Source organism: Saimiri boliviensis, chromosome 13, assembly GCF_048565385.1.
Source record: "Saimiri boliviensis isolate mSaiBol1 chromosome 13, mSaiBol1.pri, whole genome shotgun sequence".
Taxonomy (NCBI): Eukaryota; Metazoa; Chordata; class Mammalia; order Primates; family Cebidae; genus Saimiri; species Saimiri boliviensis.
The window spans coordinates 29892684-29912697 of record NC_133461.1 but is presented as its reverse complement, the minus strand read 5'-3'; the positions used below and the strand labels follow the sequence as shown (position 1 = coordinate 29912697).

Here is a 20014-nt window from a genome sequence, read left to right as displayed (position 1 = left end):
CGCCTAACCACATGCCCCAGAGATTTTTCTAGGCTTGCACATCTGCCGTGTCCTGTTTAGTGGCTGCACAGTTGTCCATAACATGGATTTATTTAACCATTTGCTTAATGGTGGGCACTCAGGTTACTTCTAAGTGCTCCCCTGGAAATACATGATACTTCAGCACATACTGTTGAACATGCCTCTTTCTGCACAAATAACAGTGTTTCTTTAGTTAGCTGCGGAGAAGTAAAATTAATTTTAATAGCTGTTGTTAAATTGCTCTCCAAAGAGCTTCCGTTATTCACACTGCCACCAGTGTATTGGGACATCTTGTCATCTTAATTCACATTGTCTTTCTTTTTTTTTCTTTTCCTTTTTCTTTTTTTTTTTTTGGAATGGAGTCTCACTCTGTCACCCAGGCTGGAGTATAGTGGCACATGATCTCAGCTCACTGCAACTTCGTTCTCTGGCTTCAAGCAATTCTCCTATCTCAGCCTCCCGAGTAGCTGGGACTATAGGCATACCCCACTGTGCCTGGCTAAGTTTTGCATTTTTAGTAGAGACGGGGTTTTGGCATGTTGGTCAGGCTGGTCTTGAACTCCTGGCCTCAGGTGATGCACCTGCCTCAGGCTTCCAAATTACTAGGATTATAGGATTGAGCCACCGAACCCAGCCACATTGTCTTTATTTCTAATGAAATTGAGTACTTTTTAATGTGATTACCAGTCTTTTTTTTTTTTTTTTTTTTTGAGATGGAGTCTCTCACTATCACCTGGGCTGAAGTGCAGTGGCACAGTCTTGGCTCACTGCAGCCTCTGCCTCCCAGGGTCAAGCAATTCTCCTGCCTCAGCCTCCCAAGTAGCTGGGATTACAGGTGTGTGCCACCACGCCCAGCTAATTTTTTGTATTTAAACATAGGGGTTTCACTATGTTGACCAGGCTGGTTTCAAGCACCTGATCTCATGATCCAGCAGCCTCGGCCTCCCAAAGTGTTGGGATTACAGGCATGAGCCACCACACCCAGCCACCAATTATTTTTTACTAGGATAAAATTTTATTTTATTAAAGTAACAATTGGAAAAACAGAGACAAGTGAAAAACAGGAAAAAAAACCATCGTTTTATGGCAACTAATATAATTTTTGTGCATCACTTTTAAACATCATTTATAAAGTTGTACTTCTAGCATACATGTAAGTTTCATGATGTGTAAGTTTTAATGATCTCCTAGACATTGGTGATAGTTTTTAGCATAAAGTGTAATTATTTAAATTTGCTCTTTTTCTGCTAGGTAGTAAAATATATTAGAATGAAAGCTAACATTTATTCACTGAGGCTCTGCTGTAGGCTCAGGGGCAAAGTCAAGAACAGAACAACCATGATCTCTGTCTCATTTTCTCTTTCCCCTCTTTCTCACAGGGAAAGACAGACAATAGAGAGAGAGGAAATGGGATGTTAGAAGGTGAAGCATGCATGGGTGAGGCAGGAAGTGAGCGGGGAAGACTCATTTAGGAGTGAGGATTTGGGCACAGTGGCTCACGCCTGTAATCCCAGCACTTTGGAAGTCTGAGACGGATGGATTACTTGAACCCAGGAGTTCAAGGCCAGCCTGGGAAACATGGCAAAACTCAGTCTCTACTATAAATACAAAAATTAGCTGGGCATTATAGTGTACGCCTGTGGTCCCAGCTACTTGAGAGGCTGAGGTAGGAGGATCAGCTGAGCCCGGGACCCAGAGGTTGGAGGGAGCTTATCATACCACTGCACTCCAGCCTGGGCAACAGAGTGAGACCATGTCTCAGAAAGAGAGAGAGAGAGAGAGAGAGAGAGAGAGAGAGAGAGAGAGAAAGGGAGAAAGAAAGGGAAGGAAGGAAGGAGTGATGGAAGGAGAGATGGAAGAAAGGGAGGGAGGGAGGGAGGGAGAAAAAAAGGAGGGAGGGAGGGAAGGAGAGAGAAGGAAGGGAAGAAGGGAAGGGAAGGGAAAGGGGAAGGGAAAAGGATTATGTCCTCAGAACAAGGACATGATACAGTAAAGGAAATGAATATTGATAGAATGCTATGATTTAACCTACAGATCTTTCAGCATATTGTTTAGAGCAAAAGAAAAAAAATTGGCTGTGATCTTTGTCTCACCCAAGATCACATATTATGTTTAATATCAGCCATTTTTCCTGGCTCTTGGAATGAATAACTCTGTCTGTCCTTTGCTCATACTGCCACTTTTTGGCTGTGTATTCCTGAGTGAGTGACTTAACCACACTATCTTTCAGTCTCCATGTTTGCTAATTAGAGAAGGCCCCGAAGAGTAAATGTTAGTAAGTACAAAGGACTTAGAACAGTGCCTAGATTTATGTGAAGTCTTTATATGGTCTGGTGATTAATTCTTTGCTACACAGCAGTCTCCCCTTATCCACTGTTTGCTTTCTATGGTTTTAGTAACCCGCGGTCAACTGCAGTCCAAAAATATTAAATGAAAAATTTCAGAAATAAACCACTTAAAGTTTAAAATTGCATGCCATTCCAAGTAGTCTGATGGAATCTCACACTGTCTCTCCCAGGACATAAATCATCCCTGTGTCCAGCGTTTCCAGTCTGTATCCATTACCGGCCCATCACTACCCAGCCCAGAGTCACTGAGCAGCCATCTCTGTTACCAGATCACAACACGTGCAGGGTTTGTTACCACCCACGGTTTCAGGCTTCCACTAGGGGATCTTGGAATGGATTTCTCAAGGATAAGGGGGGGCCACTGTGTCTGTTGCAGGTAGCTTCTCACTTCTGTTTATTTGTTTGTGATTTCTTTTGTCACATAGAAGTTTGAAATTTTGATGTAATTTTTGACGTAGTTTAAAATTTGCATCGTAGATTTTACTTACCTTGGAATGTATTTTCTTCCATGAATAATGCAAGGCAGACATCTAGGGTCATTTTTCAGTGGCTGGGTGGTTGTCTCAATACCATGTATTTATTGATGAGTCTCTCCCTTAATTTAAAACCCAATCCTTACCATTTGTACATTAATCTCCTTATGGGTACAGTTTGTCTGCTGATCTACGTTTTTATTGCTGTACTGGTTTAACCTGCTGGTTTGGATCTAGCTTTATGAGATACTTTGATGTCTGGTAGGGCTGGTCTTGGGGGGTGGGTGGGAATTTTAGTCACCACTGAAAAGGGGGCCTGGTTTAGCTGTAGCCCCTCCAGCCTCCCACACGCTGAGCTTCTTGCTTCTCACTCCTCCTCTTCCGGTGCTCAGTGTCCCGTGGTCTCCCCCATCTTTTCCAATCTCTGCTCATGAAACACTGTTCATCCTAGGATGTAAATGACGAACAGCTTATTTTAGTTGCTTTTTATTGTGAAATACTTAAGATGAACTAATAACAGAGAATAATAGAATACACATCTATTTTGAGTGCAAACCAAGCATCTGTACTCTCATGTTTATTAAATCTCCACCCTGTGTCATGTTTGTTCCAGGTTTTTAAATTTAGACACGAATTATAATAGCTGTGGTTGAGGCCCTTAAACCAACTCTTGTGAATTTGATGCTCATCATTCCCGTATCTGACAAACCTCTGACATTTCCCACCTTTCTGTTTGACGACCTTTTCAAGTAAGACATCATCTTTACCCCGAGAGGACTTGCAGGTTCAGGAGGCTCAACGCTATAAAACTGTTTGCCTTGAAGGGGAAATGTGTGGGATTTCAAGCCCTGGCCCAGACCGTGGAGCATGCCTGGAGAAGTGGGACCCTTCTCCATTCTTGACTTATCTCCATACCTCAGGGCAGGTTCTGGGGAGGTCCATTTCTGGAGATTTTCTAGGCAGTGTCTCAGAGAAGGCAAAGGGGAGGCAGGAGGTGATGGTGCCTGTGACGCCAGAAGCTGATGTTGAGAGCAAAATCCCAGCAGGGATGGGGAGGAACTTTGGAACAGGGAAGGGAGGGCTCCCAGAGGGCCTTTAGGGCTGGGGAAGAAGCATGTCTCTAACGGAGGGGATTCAGGCAGCAGGCCTGAACAGGCTGGGACTGCTGTGATATTCCATAGCTGGGGGCTACTGCTGGACTGGGGTTTGAGATGGAGCCCTACAAGCCCAGTGGGTAGAGCTTGGTGTGATAAGTGTGATCATTCATACCTCACTCCTCCTCATTTACACAGTCACACATGGGGCCACAGTCCCTCTTCCTGCCGGGCTATACCCGCCTCTAGCTCTGCCGGGTCTCTGGAATGGGGCTCTGTGGACTCCACCATCTGTGCTGGCTTTCCTGCGCACAGATCTCCCCCTTTGCCTACTGCTCATCTGTTCCACACTCTGAGACCTATTGCTTCATTTCCATTTCTCCCCCCTCTGCCAATGAACCCCAGCGTGGGACCCTCCTTCCCCTCTTCCCCCTGGGCCAGCTCAGCCTCCCCTAACGGAGGCCTTCCACCCCTGCATATGGAAGAAGTGCCTCTGAGTTCTTTAGCCTGACAGCCGCCATCTGCCCCTAAGCCGGCTGTGTTCCGCTGTGCCTGTCGCCTCGCTTGGGCACCTCGCTCTTCTGCGGGAACCCTGGGTGGCCTGTTTTGCCTCCATTACAGCCCCTGCCAAGAGCACACTCATCTAATTCTCAGCTACACCATCCCCACCCACCTCTCATTGCTGTTATTTGACACGTCTTCTGCCTTCTCCTGTATGGGGACACTCTTGGTTGAGGGTCCCACACAGAAGGCACTCAGGAAGTGGCTTTTGGTTGGCAAAGGTACAGTTAGGGATGGCCTTGGGCAAGGTGGAGCAGTCTCATTGGAGCTTGGAAAGCTCAACAGGGAGGGTGGGGTTGCATACGGATGTGCACTAAGTCTCAGCTGCTCTGTGCATGCCCATCAGGAGGCTCAATCCTGCCAGGGGCTGTGCCGACCCAGGAGGAGGTGTGCCCCCGTGAGTCAGAGTGCTATGGAGTATCACACCAGTGCTATGCAGCTGGGGGGAAATGTTCAGGATGCCTGGAAGGGGAGAAGCCCTTTTTTGAGAGGTCACCTAAGATGGGATGAGGAGTCCAAGCATGGCCTCATTTTCTCTCCAGCCAGTGGGCACTGTGTGCCTTGGCTGACCCCCAGCTGTCAGCCAGCCTCCAACCAGGGAAGCAGAAACCACTCCAGTACATAAAGCTGAGAGATTATAGTTCAATACTTGAAACATTATACATGCATACATATATACATATAAGTATATGTTTACATGTATCTGTATACATTATTTTTAAATTGTGGGCTGGGCACGGTGGCTCATGCCTGTAATCCCAGCATTGTGGGAAGCTGAGCTGAGTGGATCACCTAAGGTGAGGAGTTCGAAACCAGCCTGGCCAACATGGTGAAACCCCATCTCTCCTAAAAATATAAAAATTAGCTGGATGTGGTGGCAGATACCTGTAATCCCAGCTACTTGGGAGGCTGAGGCAGGAGAATCGCCTGAGCCTGAGAGGCAGAGGTTGCAGTGAGCTGAGATTGTGCCATTGCACTCCAGCCTGGGAGACAGAAAGAGCCTCCATCTCAAAAAATAAAAAAATAGGCCAGGCACGATAGCTTATGCCTGTAATCCTAGCACTTTGGGAGGCCAAGGCAGGTGGATCTGGAGGTCAGGAGCTCAAAACTAGCCTGACCAACGTGGTGAAACCCCGTCTGTACTAAAAATACAAAAATTCACCAGGCATGGTGGCAGGCGCCTGTAATCCCAGCTACTTGGGAGGCTGAGGCATGAGAATCGCTTGAACCCAGGAGGTGGAGGTTGCAGTGAGCCGAGATCATGCCACTGCACTCCAGCCTGGGTGAGAGAGTGAGACTCAGTCTCAAAAAAAGAAATTAATAAATAAATATCTAAAAAATATACATAAATAAAAATTTGTACCTATATACTTATGTGTGCATGTATTTTACATATGTATGAATATGTATATGGTAGTTTTTGTTTTGGAATTATTTTAGACTTACAGCCAAGGTGCAAAATGGAACAGAGTGTTCCCAAACACTTATCACTTACCTTGCCCTAATAGGAACAACTTACGTAACTATAGTACCATTATCAGAAGCAAGAAATTAACATTGGTACGATGCTCCTAACTAGAGATTTCATTCGGATTTCACCAGTTGTTCCACAAATGTCCTTTTTCTGTTCCAGGATCCAAATCTGCATGTAATTGCCATATCTCCTCACTCTCCTCCAGTCTGATACTTCCTTTGTCTTTTCTTTTACAACCTTGACACTTTTGAAGAGTTCTGGTCAGTGCTTTTGTAGAAAGCTCATCAGTTTGGATTGTGTGATGTTTTCTCAAGACTACGTCGAGAGGGTGCATTTTTGTCAAGGATATCCCAGAAGTGATGTGCCCGTCTCGATGCCCCACACTGGGGAGTCCACGATACAAATAAGTTTTGTTCCTGGTGATATTAACCTTGGCCACTTGGCTGAAACGGTGTCTGAGGGTTTCTTATTTTTCTGTCCTCCCTCCACAGCCATAATTAATAAATATCTTGGGGGAAATACTTTGAGACTGCAATGATCCAAGCAGAGGGAATTTAATCCAGGGAATTAATTATTCCTACTTCAGAAGCTTTACAATCCAGAGGACAGCAACTCGAGGTAGCTAGTACCACCTCTTAACCTGAGGCTCAAAGAAAGAAGGTGTTGCCAGAGTCCAGAGTTCTTGGTCACACACAGAAGCCTGTCTGGTGAGGCTGGAGCCCGGAAGGAGACCCAGTCACTGCTGGTAATGCTGCTGGAGGCATAGACAGAGGGAAGAAATGCCCTTTTCCTGTTTCCCATTGGCCAAGCCCAGCCAGAAGCTGGCTGACACGGGACCCTGGGAATTGCAGTCCTCAGGGATCAGCCCCTCTGCTGTATAGCGTGCGGATGGACAAGGAGTGCCTCTGACACCATTGCCACTTCTCTAGGGCTGCACTGTCCCTGATGGTAGCCACAGGCCACATGTGGCTCTTAAGCCCTTGAAATGTGGTACATCCAGACTGAGCCACATGCTGTAAATGATGTGTGTATTGCAAAAACAATATGGAAAGAAGAATGTAAAATATATCATTAACAACTTTTTATATTGATTACCTGTTGCAGTGATAATATCATCTTGATATATTAGGTTAAATAAAATATATTAGTTCATTTAATTTTACCTGTTTCTTTTTAAAATCTGGCTACTAGAAAATTTAACATTACGCCTGTGGTTTGAGCTAGGCTTCTAGGAAGACCCGTATTTACCTGCCTTACTGCCAGCTCGGGCCACACCCTTCATGTGGTAGAGGGTTAAGTGTGGCTGAAGCCAGGTCAGGCAGTCAAACATGGTGCTGGTTGTTCCAAACTCAGAATAAGTTTTGTCATGTCTGGCTGATTTGGGGATAGCCAGTCATCGTCACTGTGCTGGGCTCAGATGAAGGGAAGTGAGTTTGCCTCCCCCAATCAGATGCCACAGCTTCATCCTGATGAGGAGTTTGAAGATGCCAAATTGGGCCTGATGGCTGAGAAAGATTTGCGTTGAAATGGCCAAGTAGGATTCTGTACTTACACTAATGGGAAAGGGCCGGGCACAGCTCCTGCAGCCTGGGCAGAGCGAGCATGGGCCTGGCTGTCCTGCCATCACTGATTGCTCCTTTCTGCTCTGCAGTGGACAGCGGACTGCAGCCAACCGCTGGACAGCAGCTGCTCCTTCTCCCGAGGGCGAGCCCCCCCACAGCAGGTAGGGAACCAACTCTGTGCTCCATCTGGGGGTGTCCTGTGTCTTGTCTGCCTGGGTTCCCGGGCTGGCCCTTGTGGCTCCTGAGGGGTGGCGACATGGAGAGTGCTGGGAGGTGGGAGAGGGGAGGATGCATCTGTCCCCTGGAAAGCTCTCCCTAACTTCCTGCCCACAGGGAAGCTTCCAGTCCCCCAGACTTGATTGATGAGATTTCTTTTTAATAGCTGCATTCTATATACTAATGCACATCTGGAAGTAGCCCGGATGTTTGCTGAGGGGAAGAGAGGGGTGCCTTGGGATCCGTTCTTACAGTGGAATATGACACCACAGTCAAATGCCTGTACTGATGGTTCAGGCACCGACATGGCAGCCCCGCACACAATGGGACTCAGCATTTTGATGCTGGCGGGTGCTTTGGATATCACCTCTGCTCCAGGTGTGCAGAGGGCCTGGCGTGGGCAGGTTGTGGGGAGCTGTCAGAGACCTGTCCATCCCCCCACCCAACGAGCAGTCCTGGGACCTCACTGGAGCCTGCCACCTTTCTCCCTGCTGCTTACCATGAGGTCCTGAGAGGCTCACAGGTGGGTATGTGGCTGGGAAGGAAGGAAGGCAGCTGTTCTTTGAGAGCTGCCCTGGTGACCTCCAGGCCCTCCCCAGTACCCTCTGGTGGTCCAGCTGTTCTCACTGATACCCCATGCCTGCCTGCAGGAGCCTGTGGGATTAGAGGCTGAGAAAACCATGTGTCCATCCCAAGTCCAGCCTTAGCCTGTGCCTGGCTGGAAAGCAGAGGGAGGCCCTGAAGGCTCCTGCGAGGGGCTGTGCCTGGTTTCAGAACCGCTGCAGTCGTGGGTTGCCCTGGGCCTACTTGCTCATGTTCAGCTTTGGTCCTCGGGCAGATTCACCCAACTCCTCTATTCTGTCCCAAGGGAAGCTGGTCAGTGACCTCAGTTCTAGATCTTTCTCAGGCTATAGGACATGGCTTCCCCATGGTGCGGGGGATGGTTCTTTCACGTGACAAGATTTGCTTGTGTGTTCAATTGTTTCTTAAGAAGGAGGCCATAATAAGAGCCCTGGGGGTGCGGGCTGATGGGAGACCTGGAGTCTGGTTTTGCTCTGCCACAATCTTGGTGCAATCCCTTCCTCCTCAGGTCTCAGCTTCCTCACATCAAACCCAGCAGGAGCCTCGGTGGCCGCTGAGGGTCCTTCTAACATCTCCGTGCCATTTGCAGAAACCAAGTCCCACGGAGGTGCCACGTGTCTGCCCTCCTCCCCACATGGCACTGCTACCTGGCCCAACTGCAGGAGGAGTCCTTCTAGGGAGTGCTTTTGTCTCTGCCGCTTCCCTGCCTGATCCCCATAGCTTTTGGTCTAGGCCCTGCTCCTCGGGGGCACTGTTGCTAGCACCTGCCAGTTATTCCGGGGTCTCCTAATTAGAGAGTCCCCTCACTCTTCAGCAGCAATGGCGGACTTGGATTTGGGGACTCAAGCATCAGAGAGAGGCTTTCAGGGAGGGCTTGAAGCTCTTGGATGGGGGATAAGAGGTTCGTCACTGAGAGCTCTCTGTTACCTGGTCAGCAGGTGTCTGCTTCTGAAATCTTCCAATGAAGAGTTCTTTCTCCTCTCCCCTTTACTTTCTTTTGGGGGCCCATCTTCTGCCTTTTCCCTCTGGTCCCTTTCTCCACATCACTCCTGATAGGGTCTCCAGGGGCTAAGGAATAGTTCTCCCTGCTTTCTCCCCTCATCTGCCTCATCCCCACACCCCAGCTGTCCTCTCAGGCCTGCCTTCCCCACCCGCAGGAGGTTGGGTGGGGGGTCTGCCAGATAATATGGACCCATGGAGCGGGGCTGGGGGCTGATGGGATGGGGTTAGGTGTGGGCTTGTCCCTGCCCACTAGGAGCAGCTCACCCCAATCCCAGGAAGCCGCTGAGCAGTTGACTCGGGGTAAGCAGCGTTTGACATAATGAAATGTAACTCAACTTAGAAGTGAAGTCGTGAAAAGCTCATATTAGGTCCTTTCTTGGCAGGTGGAACTGAGACGTAGGTTCATTATGGGGGAGGAGCCCAAGGAGGGTGGCGAGGAGGGTCTCTGCATAGAACCCCACCTAATCACCTGATGTGTGCAGAGGCAAGGGTGTTTGTGCAGGGGTCTCCTCCAGGCCATAGGGCCACTGGCATTCCCATCACCCCCGACCTGTGATGGCCGCCTGATCATCTCAGAAGGAAGAGGGAGAGATGTCTACTTCCGAGAAGTGGAAGAGGGGCTGGGCTGTGGAGGGACAATCCCTCCACAGCCATGTGTGCCTGGTGCCATGTTGGTCTTGGGCACAGAGTCTGCGAAGTCCATGTCTGGAGAGCCGGCTGGGACAGAAGGGAAGGCTCAGTCAGAACGCTGGGTTAGCCTGAGTCTGGCGTGGGATCCACCACCTGTGCTGTGTGAAGTTGCTTACAGCCAAGGAAAGCTCTGAAGTTTGGAGAGTACAGGGTCTTTCAGGAGAGACTTCTTAGATATTTGTCAACCAGGAGTATTTGCAGTGGCCTGGTGCTAAGCTCCATGGACCTGCCTTTAAGAGCATCACTGCTAAGTGAGAAGGGCAAGACACAGGTTTAAAGGAATGCCTCCTGCAGGGCACGAGTTGCAGGGGCCCTGGGGCTGGTCTGGAGTTCAGAAACCTGGACAGGCGCACAGAGGAGGTGAGGGGGAGCTGCACCTCCTGAATGGAGGCTGAGGTTCAGACCTGGGTGCTGCACGGAGAGGCAGGAGTAGCTGTGGGCCTGAATTTACATGAGGTCTCCTATGGCTGGCAGCACTTAGGTTCAGTGATGACAGGCTTTATTTTTAGATATCAGAGACTGAATTTATTAGGTGCAAGCAACAGGGTGGCATAAACAAGAGGGACGTTTGTTTTTCTCTTGGATAGGCATTTGTTTGGGGGCTGGCTCCTTGCTTCTCACTGCTCTGCCCTCTCTAGAGGGTTGCTGCTGGCCATGTGGCCCATGGCGGCTCATACCCCTGTCCATGCATCCACCCATGGAACACCCACCTGAGTTTTCTTCCCAGGAACCTCTGATTTCTGCCCATGAAGCAGCCATCTCCTGATGCTCCTTGCCGGAGGGATCAAAGTTGGGCGGTGTCCCTTGAGTGACCGCACCCCCAGGAAAGCCCCACGTAGCTGGCCTATGGCAGCGTCCTCACTACTCCTGTCATGTTGGGGCTCTCTGATGGAGGAGAACTCAGGCAGCTGCCTGCTGAAGGGTGCCTTTGCTGAGTGCTGCCCTGATGGGATGCTGCTGTTCCCTGCATCCTTCAATGCTCCCTTCATCCTGGCCTGCACCCATGCGCCCAGGCAGACACCCTCACATTCCCTCATGCTGCTGCCAAGCCATTCCACGCACACCTACCTGTACCTCAGCCAGCTTGTCAACCCTAAGACAGGAGTCAGGGCGGGCTCTTCTTCCTCAGCCACTTCTGGCCTAGGGCCTTGTATTCAATAGGCACTCAATAGTGATGCCTGAGACTGCCCCGTGTTTGCCCAGGCTCAGTCCGTGCAGTCATTCCCAACTGGGCCCTTTTCCTCTGGCCATGCCAACTTTGGTGAGCTTTCTGGGGCCATCAGGATGATGGGAGAGCTCTGCTAACCCATTTTTACCCATTGAGACCATTAGTTTCAGGGAGAAACTGAGGCTACACTGAGATGGGGTGGCTGGCCGCTCTGGTACTCCTCTTGACCACCCACATCGGCTGCACATGTCCAGGAAAGCAGGGTTGGCAGGAACACGTGGAGGCCCTGCATTCTGCCGAGCAAGCTCTGGGTGATGGATCACAGACCATGCCCTGCACCGGGGCCCAGGGCCCAGATGTGGCCCCATTTGTGTATTAGTCATATACTGGGATGATTGATTCATCCCTAGCAGGCTTCCATCCTCATCCTGTTTGTTGCTTTAGCTAATGCCAAAGAGAAAACCTTGCTTTTTCTGAACCCTTTCAGAGGTAGAAAGTGAGGGCAATCTAGAGGAGATTGGGTCCCACGAGAGAGGAGGAAAAGAGCCCAGAGAGTATAGAGCAAAAACACGGGGCTGCAGATAGGGCAGAAGCGGCCGACCAGCTGCCGGCAACTGAGATTCGGCTATATTTGGGATTGCCTGGCATCCTGCATCCTCCTTCCAAAAGACCCATCCATCACCTAGTCGTTTAGTTAGGCTGTCAGAAGTTTCCAGCTTTTCATTGTAATAAGGGAAATATGTAGGGATGGTTGAAAGAAAGGCGTTTGAAATGAGAGACCGCAGCAGCAGTACATTTAGAAAGCTTTTCAAGGGGCTGGCATGGGACTTAGAATTCAGGAAAGAAACCAGAGGCATAGGAAAGGTTGTATGGAGTCAGGAGTTGAGCAGCTGTTTTCCATCTGCACAGGTGTCCCAAGGACAGGAAATGAATATGCATCACAATAGCAGAGCCTCTGATTAGACCTTGGGAGGGACGTCCCTTGATGAAAGGACTTGTTGGCCCACAGTGTTGGCTGTGGAGCAAGAGGATCAAATCTTGGCTAGGAATCTGATGAGCATGACTCCTTATCAGGCAGGTTCACGTGAAGCCCTGGGAAAGATGGAGGTGTGTCAGAAATGATGACTTTGAGTCTTGGCTGAGGGCCTGTGATCCCAACCTGGAATGGTAAGTGAAGGGCACGCCCTTGTTTCATACTGATGCCCTGTAGCAAACTGAAGCATCAAGGGAGTCAAAGAGCCTTGTCCCAAGGGCCAGGAGAACCAGATGTTGACCCGAGAGTGACACTGGCTCCAAGCACCTCTTCTGCAAAATGACAGTCTTGGAGTCTCTCCCGAAATCTCTGTTTGCATTCTGTAACTCTATGAAATGCCCAGCCGGATCCAAATCACTGCTACAGCAGGTCCAGGTCTTCCCAATTTCTCCCTGTTCCCTGTCCCCTGAGACCTGTGCCAACCTCAGGCCAGCTATATTGGTACCGACATCGACTCCAGCCCAGGGGGTAACAGATGGTAGGTGGAGAACCTCAAATACACTGATGACCTCTGGCCCCAGAAAAAGGTGGAAGGAGTTTTCTGCCAGTGACCTTGCTACCTTTCAGTAACTGTAAGATTTGGTTCTGTGCCAATTTAAAAAATCATTAGTGCAAATGATATCTTAGTAAAAGTGCCTACATTTTTTAGCAGCTTCCATGGATGTGTAAGAGACACGAGGTATATGTTCATGGTGCTGCCTTCTGTTTGGTTTGTATTTATTGAGCCCCTGCGGTGAGCCCAGCAGATGCATATGAGTGGGAGCTTCTGGATCACTGCCAGTGTGTAGAGTAAAAACTAGTTTACACAAGACAAGATGACAACATACACGTAAATTCCCCAAAGAGATGTCATCCTGGCCACAAGAACTGCAGTGATTCCAAAGAGTGGTCCTGCGGGTCTCTGTGGGTAGGGAGGTATCTGGCAGGACATGAGGACTGAGCTATGCCTTTGAGAATGGGTAGGATGTTTGACTAATTGGAAGGGAAGAGAGAAGAAGATGAAGAGAGAAGACATGTTAGCAAAGGTTGAAGAGGGCACAGTATTGGGATGTTGGGGTGATAGGAGGTGGCACAGCTAGAGGAGATGGATCATGTTGGATATTACTCGAGTCGGGGGCTGGGAATGGTGAATGCAGAGGGGCCTGTGTGAGAGCTGAGATGTTGGAACTGCTGCCCAACCCAGCCCCTGTTGTGTGCCTTGAGTTTTTAATCTTGTATCTTTCTCTGGTGTTCCATACGGGTAAAGTCGGTTCCCCTGTATCAGTCAGGATAGCCTAGGTAATGCTGCAGTAACAACCAACCCCATATCTCAGTATCTTTAAACAACCAAGATCCAGTTTGGTGGAGCTGTTCCATTTTAACCAGTCAAAAAGGAGCTCTGGAGGAGCATGCATTGGCAGTTCAGTGCTCCAGCCTGGATACAACACTTGTCACTTCTACTCTGAGCTCGTTACCCAGAAAGGGTCACATGGCCTCATCCAACCATAACCACATAAGAAGTACAACCCTACTCTGTGCCTGGAATAGGGGGAACCAGAACTGCTTGGTGATTGGCTAGAATAACTGTTACATGCCCTATCTCTAGTAGAAGCTTCCCAGAGGCTGGGGCTGACCTTTTCTTTCCCTCATCTTCTTCACCATGTTAAATCCTTGATGGAACTCAAGGATTGAACTTGTGGGGGCCAAGAGTAACCCCTTGGCTCTCTGAAGATTTGCTGAAAACTCAACTTGCAAAAGGCAGATTAATAAGAGAAAAGGCACACACATTTATTCAACATGTATATATGGGAGGCTGCAGAATGAAGACCCGAAGATACAGGAGAAATTGCCTATTTTTATGGTTAAGTTCAACAAAGTATGGACAGGTGTAGAAATGGGATTGGACCAAATGGGCATGATCTAATGTTAATAGACAAAATGGGGAAACACAGCAAGGCCTTTCTGTCTAGACTTTTCTTGGCTGCTCTGTGCAGCGTTCCTTCCTACTGGGTTAGGACAGGGCCCTCTCTGGAATAGGGGTGTCATGACCTATAATCAAACAAAGCAGATCAGATGATTTATTTATGGCCAGTTTTTACAAAGAAAGGCAGAGGGAGAATTAGAGCTATATCTTTAGGTTTCATGGCTGGCTTTGGGGGAAAGAGACTGTGGTTTTTCCTGGTAGGGAAGAGGGAGTCTAACTTCCATGGCTAGCCTCGGGGGAGAATGAGACTGACAGACAGAAAGTCAGAGAAAGACTTTTGCTTCTGAGGCTGCTGCTGAGGCCTTCATTTTGGGACATTGTTTTCTGAGCCCCAACAAACTCCCAAGCACTGGAGTTTAAGGCCTCCAGTGACTTCTGAAGACATCATGGGCTCTCAGGTGGCAGGGAGCCCAGAGGTCACCTGATCCAACTCCCCACCATGACGTATTTCCAGTAGCAGGGAGCTCACTGCTTCAGAAGGCATCTCAGCACATTGTTAGGCAGCTCCATTCATAAAAAGTTCTTTCTTTGATTCAGCCACAAGCCCCTTTTTCACTGCTCCAGCTGATGGTTTTTATTTAACTCTTTTTTTTTTTTTTTTTTTTTTTTGAGACGGAGTCTCACTCTGTCACCAGGTTGGAGAGCAATGGCGAAATCTCAGCTCACTGCAACCTCTGCCTTCCAGGTTCAAGCAATTCTCCTGCCTCAAATTTTGAGTAGCTGGGACTACAGGCGCATGCCACTATGCCCAGCTAAATTTTGTATTTTTAGTAGAGACGGGTTTTTCACCATGTTATCCAGGATGGTCTCAATCTCTTGCCCTCATGATCCACCGGCCTCGGCCTCCCAAAGTGCAGGGATTACAGGCATGAGCCACTGCGCCCAGCACAGTTTTATTGAACTCTTTTGCCTGTATCTTTGCCTACTTATTTTCTCAGCAGCCTAGCAAGTCTTTTTAAGCTAACTATCCTCATTGCGGCATGAGGAATTGCCTTTGCTATGGTTAAGTCATTCATTTGTTTATTTTATTCTTTTGCCTATTGATTGGATCCAATCAACCAGTTATCACTGAGGGTTACTGTGCTCCAGGCTGGACACTGGGCACTGGGAAGGTGAGAAGCACAGCCATGGTTACTGTTCGCATGGAGGATAGAGTGGAGAGGACAGACGCTCAAGCTGCAATGCCAAGACGTCTGGGACATGACACGATGGTCCTTTGGGCCTGAGTCACGTGCCCAGGAGCACTGGAAGTGTGCACTGTGATCCCCCTGAACATTCCTCCCAGGACCAAACACGGCACAACCTCTGTGCTCACCAGCATGTGTGTCTGTCTTTCAGAAAATGCCATCTGTCCCTGTCCTCAGTGCCTTCTGGCTCCAGCTCACTTGGTGGAACAGGATGCCACACTTACTGAACAGTGCTCACAACTAGCTCCTATAGGGAGAACCATCAGCAACCATGCATTGGGTGCTTGCTATATACATTCTGAGCCACATGGCTTGGTCTCTGCACTCGGGGAACCTAGAATCTGTTGAGGGAAATAAGCCATTCTGGAGGAGACAGCAGCATGTGAATATGGGGAGGAGGAGGCTGGTGTCTGCAGGGGCTTGCATTCTAGCAGGAGAGGTGAGACATACGGGCAAAGGGGAAGCTACCATGCTGTCATGAAGGCAGCATTGCAGTGGGGGTTAGGAGAGGTGCTTTCAGCCTGAGCTGTGCTTCCAGCTTTCTATTTGATCATGGATAACATACATTATCTCACTGCAGTCTCAGTTTCTGCTCTATAAAATGAAAGGAGGTGAACTATTCGTAAGGTCATCAAAATATTTTGTTAAAAATATAGACCTCAACTTCTGCCTCTGGAAAATGCAATAGATGTTCTCTTCCATATTTCTCCTGATAAATACAACTAAAAACCCAGGGCATTTGTATAAAATGCACATAAGAAGGCTCTGAGAGGTGGAGGGAAGAAGGCAGACCCGCTAGGGTGCACAACACCTGAGGAATGACACAGTGATGGGCTTGTTTTCTTTTTGTCTCATGCATCCCACACTCGGTACTAGAAAGTGCCAAGTGTGGGATGCATGAAAAAAAAAAAAAAAAAAAAAAACCCAGTAAAAAGTGGCTCTCTACGAAAAATGGACAAGAAAAGATAGAAAAAGATAGGATAAAGGCTGGGCGTGGTGGCTCACGCCTGTAATCCCAGCATTGTGGGAGGCCAAGGCGGGCAGATCACTTGGGAGTTCGAGACCAGCCTGACCAACGTGGAGAAATCCTATCTCTACTTAAAATACGAAAATTAGCCAGGTGTGGTGGTACATGCCTATAGTCCCAGCTACTCAGGAGGCTGAGGCCGGAGATTCGCTTGAACCTGGGAGGCAGAGGTTGCAGTGAGCTGAGATTATACCATTGCACTCCAGCCTGGGCAACAAGAACGAAACTCCAATTTGAAAGAAAAAAAAAAAGATAGGATAGGATAGAAAAGAAGGAAAAAGATAGGAAAAGACCTAGCAAGACAGAAAAGTTTTTGATAGTAACTGCTCTACCCCAGCCAAACACCACAGAAAACATCCCTAGCCCCACCCCCATCCAGCCACGGTCGAGTGGGAGCCCAGATTCCACCCCTGCTGGGCTGTAAGAGGGCTCCAACCCCTATCAGAGTAGTGTCAGAGGCCAGTGGGGAGCTGTGGCTTTCATCCCTGCCAGCTGGTGAAAAGGCTTCTACCCACACCCCATGGTGTCATTGGGGATGGCAGGAACCTGACTTGCCCCCTCACTGAGCAGTATCGAGGTGTCCCTCTCCTTCCTGCTGGGGTGGTGTCAGAAAAAGTGAGGCAGACGTCATGTATGCCCAGGAGTAATGAGACCAGCCTCACCGCAGTGTCAGAGGAGACCACATGGGGACCCAAACTCCCAGCTCTACCCAGCAGTGACAGCAAGCACCCGGGGTGTCGGAGGAGGCTGAGTGGGCAACCTAGACTTTCACTTCCTCCTGGCTGTAATGAGGCTGTCCTCTTCCATTTCCCCTGTCAGAGTGGTACCACGAAACAGCAGTTAAAGCAGAAGGTTTTAATGTGACTATCTCATGAGCTAATGTGGAAATGTCCTGGTTTCAATTAAAACTCATTTGTCATTCCACAAACAAGGAAGATTTCAAACTGAATGACATAAACCATCCAGGGATGTCAACACTGATATGTGAAATTGGACTTTATCATCATTAAACTTCTGCTCTGGGAAGGACCCTGTTAAGAGGATGAAGAGACAAGTTACAGAGAGGGAGAAAATATTTGCAAAATATGTCTGACAAAATATGTCTGGCAAAATATGTATTTAGAATATATAAAGAAGTCTTAAAACTCATCATTAAAAAACAATCCAATTAGAAAATGGACAAAATACATAAAGCGATATTTTTCACTGAAGGTATTTTTCCCTCAAGCTGATGTACAGATGGCAGATAAACACACAGAAAGATATGCAATATCATTAGCCATTAGGGAGGCACAATTAAAACCCCAACAAGACGTCACTATACTCCAATCACAATAGTTAAAACGATTTTTTGTAAAAGTGACAACATCCACTTCAACTTGGCAGCTTAAAAAATAAAAGGGACGACCAGCGCAGTGGCTCATGCCTGTAATCTCAACACTTTGGGAGGCTGAGGCAGGTGGATTGCCTGAGCCCAGGAGTTCGAAAACAGCCTTGGTAACATGGTGAAACACCATCTCAACCACAATAAAAAAAAATACAGACATTAGCTGCGCATAGTGGCATACACCTGTGGTCCCAGCTACTCGAGAGGCTGAGGTCAGGGGATCACTTGAGCCTAAGAAGCCGAGGTTGCAGTAAGCTGTAATCACACCACTCTATCCCGGGTAACAGCAATACATTGGGTATTCCAACCTGGGTAACAGAGCGAGACCCTGTCTCAAAAAGAAAAAAAACAGAAACTAAGTGACAGCGGCCAATGCTGGTAAGAATGCAGAGAGACCAGATCCCTCACACAGGGGTAGTGGAGATATAGAATTGTATAGTCATTCTGGAAAACAGTTTGGCAGTTGTTTCTTTAAAAAACAAAACAAAACAAAACAAAAAACCCTGCAAGTACCATATGATTGAGCAATTGCACTCCTGAGTGTTTATCCCACAGAATTGAAAACTTACGTCCACACAAACTTGTACTCAACTGTTTATAGCAGCTTTGTTCACAATAGGCAGAAACCTGGAAGCAGCTCAGGTGTTCTTCAGCAGGTGAATGGTTAAACATGGTGGCACTCAGCAATGGGAAGGAATGAACTGGTGATGATACAGCAGCCTGGGCAAGTCTCCGGAAATCATGCTGAGTGATTTTCAAAACTTCAGTCCTCCAAAGTCGCATACTCTGCAATTCCATTTATATAACATTCTTGAGAGGGCAAAGTAATAGAAACGGGAAAGAGGTTTGTGGTTGGCAGGATGAGGGAAGGGGCAGGGGCAGGAGGAAAGTGGATGTGGCTATAATTGCGGGGGGGGGGGGGTTTGTGATGGTGGAAGTGTTCTGTGCCTTAACTATATCAATGTTGATCCCCTGAGATGTTAAATTGGACTTCACCATAGTTAAACTCTTGCAGCCAGCCAGGAATGGCCTCTGATATGGCCCTGTCCAGGACACGCTCAAATAGCATGGCCCATTTAAAACCTAAATCACAATCCTAATTAGCTGAGAGAGAGAGTGGGCAGAGGGTTACCTAGGAGAAATACACTTGACCGTAGGCATCAACATTGTCTCCTGTCTCTCTCTGGCCTTTGGGTCTTAATTAAAAGACAAAAAGAGCATGAGGAAAAAGACAGCATGGACAGACAGACACAGATGTTCCAGCATGAAAGGAATGATCTTTCCCTCTCCTGAACTCACTCAGCTTTAGTGCCACCCAGAAAGCTGTCTCTGCTGGGCTCTGCCCTGCTATTCTCCTGCCAAAGGCCCATTGGGGGGTCTATTTCCCTCTTTCCCAGCTGCGTATGGGGGTGCTGTCCTTGGTGCTGAACTTGCGTGCCCACACCCCCCCCCCACACACACACACCCACACACACACACACAGAGAGAGAGAGAGAGAGAGAGAGAGAGAGATGCCAAGAAAGGCCTGTTTCTCTCTCTCTCTCTTTTTTTTTTTTTTTTTTCATATTCTACCATGCTGTCAAGTTCAAGATAGGCCTGTTTCTCTTTCGGTTCTGCCTCCTGCCACCTCCCACTGTGCTTTCCCCCTTAGTTTCTCTCTCAGAAAATCCAACCATCCTCAAAGTCTGCTTTAGTTTGGGCCTGAGATAAGTTTCACATCTGGCCTACAGGAAGTCTCTGTTTTGGCCCAGGAGATGAGTCTGGGGTTCCCTCGTCCAGGAACATTTCATGTAATGTTAACGCTCTCATGACGTCTCTCATATGTTCCACCTGCCCTCCCCTACCCCCCTACTCAGGAATTGCTAATCTAGTACATGTAGTCCTGTGACCAATGGGGAAGAACAGGTCCAAAAAGCCAGAGTGAGGCTGAGCGTGGTGGCTCACGCCTATAATCCCAACACTTTGGGAGGCTGAGGTGGGTGGATCACCTGAGGTAGGGAGTTCAAGACCAGCCTGGCCAACACGGTGAAACCCTGCCTCTACTAAAAATACAAAAATTAGCTGAGTGTGGTGGCTTGCACCTGTAGTCACAGCAATTTGGGAGGCTGAGCCAGGAGAATCACTTGAACCCAGGAGGCAAAGGTTGCAGTGAGCTGAGATCACACCACTGCACTTCTGCCTGGGTAACAGAGTGAGACTCTGTCAAAAAAAAAAAAAAAAGAAAAG

General features: G+C 48.3%; 1 protein-coding gene across 6 annotated transcripts in view; it reads left to right on the top strand.

Moving 5' to 3' along the window:
- The window catches only part of CTIF (cap binding complex dependent translation initiation factor), a 322760-nt gene that overhangs the window by 87847 nt on the left and 214899 nt on the right, over window positions 1–20014 (top strand). For 5 of the 6 annotated variants that reach the window (XM_003926081.3, XM_003926082.3, XM_074383490.1 and 2 more), the window contains one exon: window positions 7623–7694. The exons of the other annotated variant lie outside the window; for it this stretch is intronic. In XM_003926081.3, the coding sequence (XP_003926130.2) occupies window positions 7623–7694 (72 nt within the window). The remainder of the gene's footprint in view (window positions 1–7622; window positions 7695–20014) is intronic. 6 annotated transcript variants of the gene reach the window in all.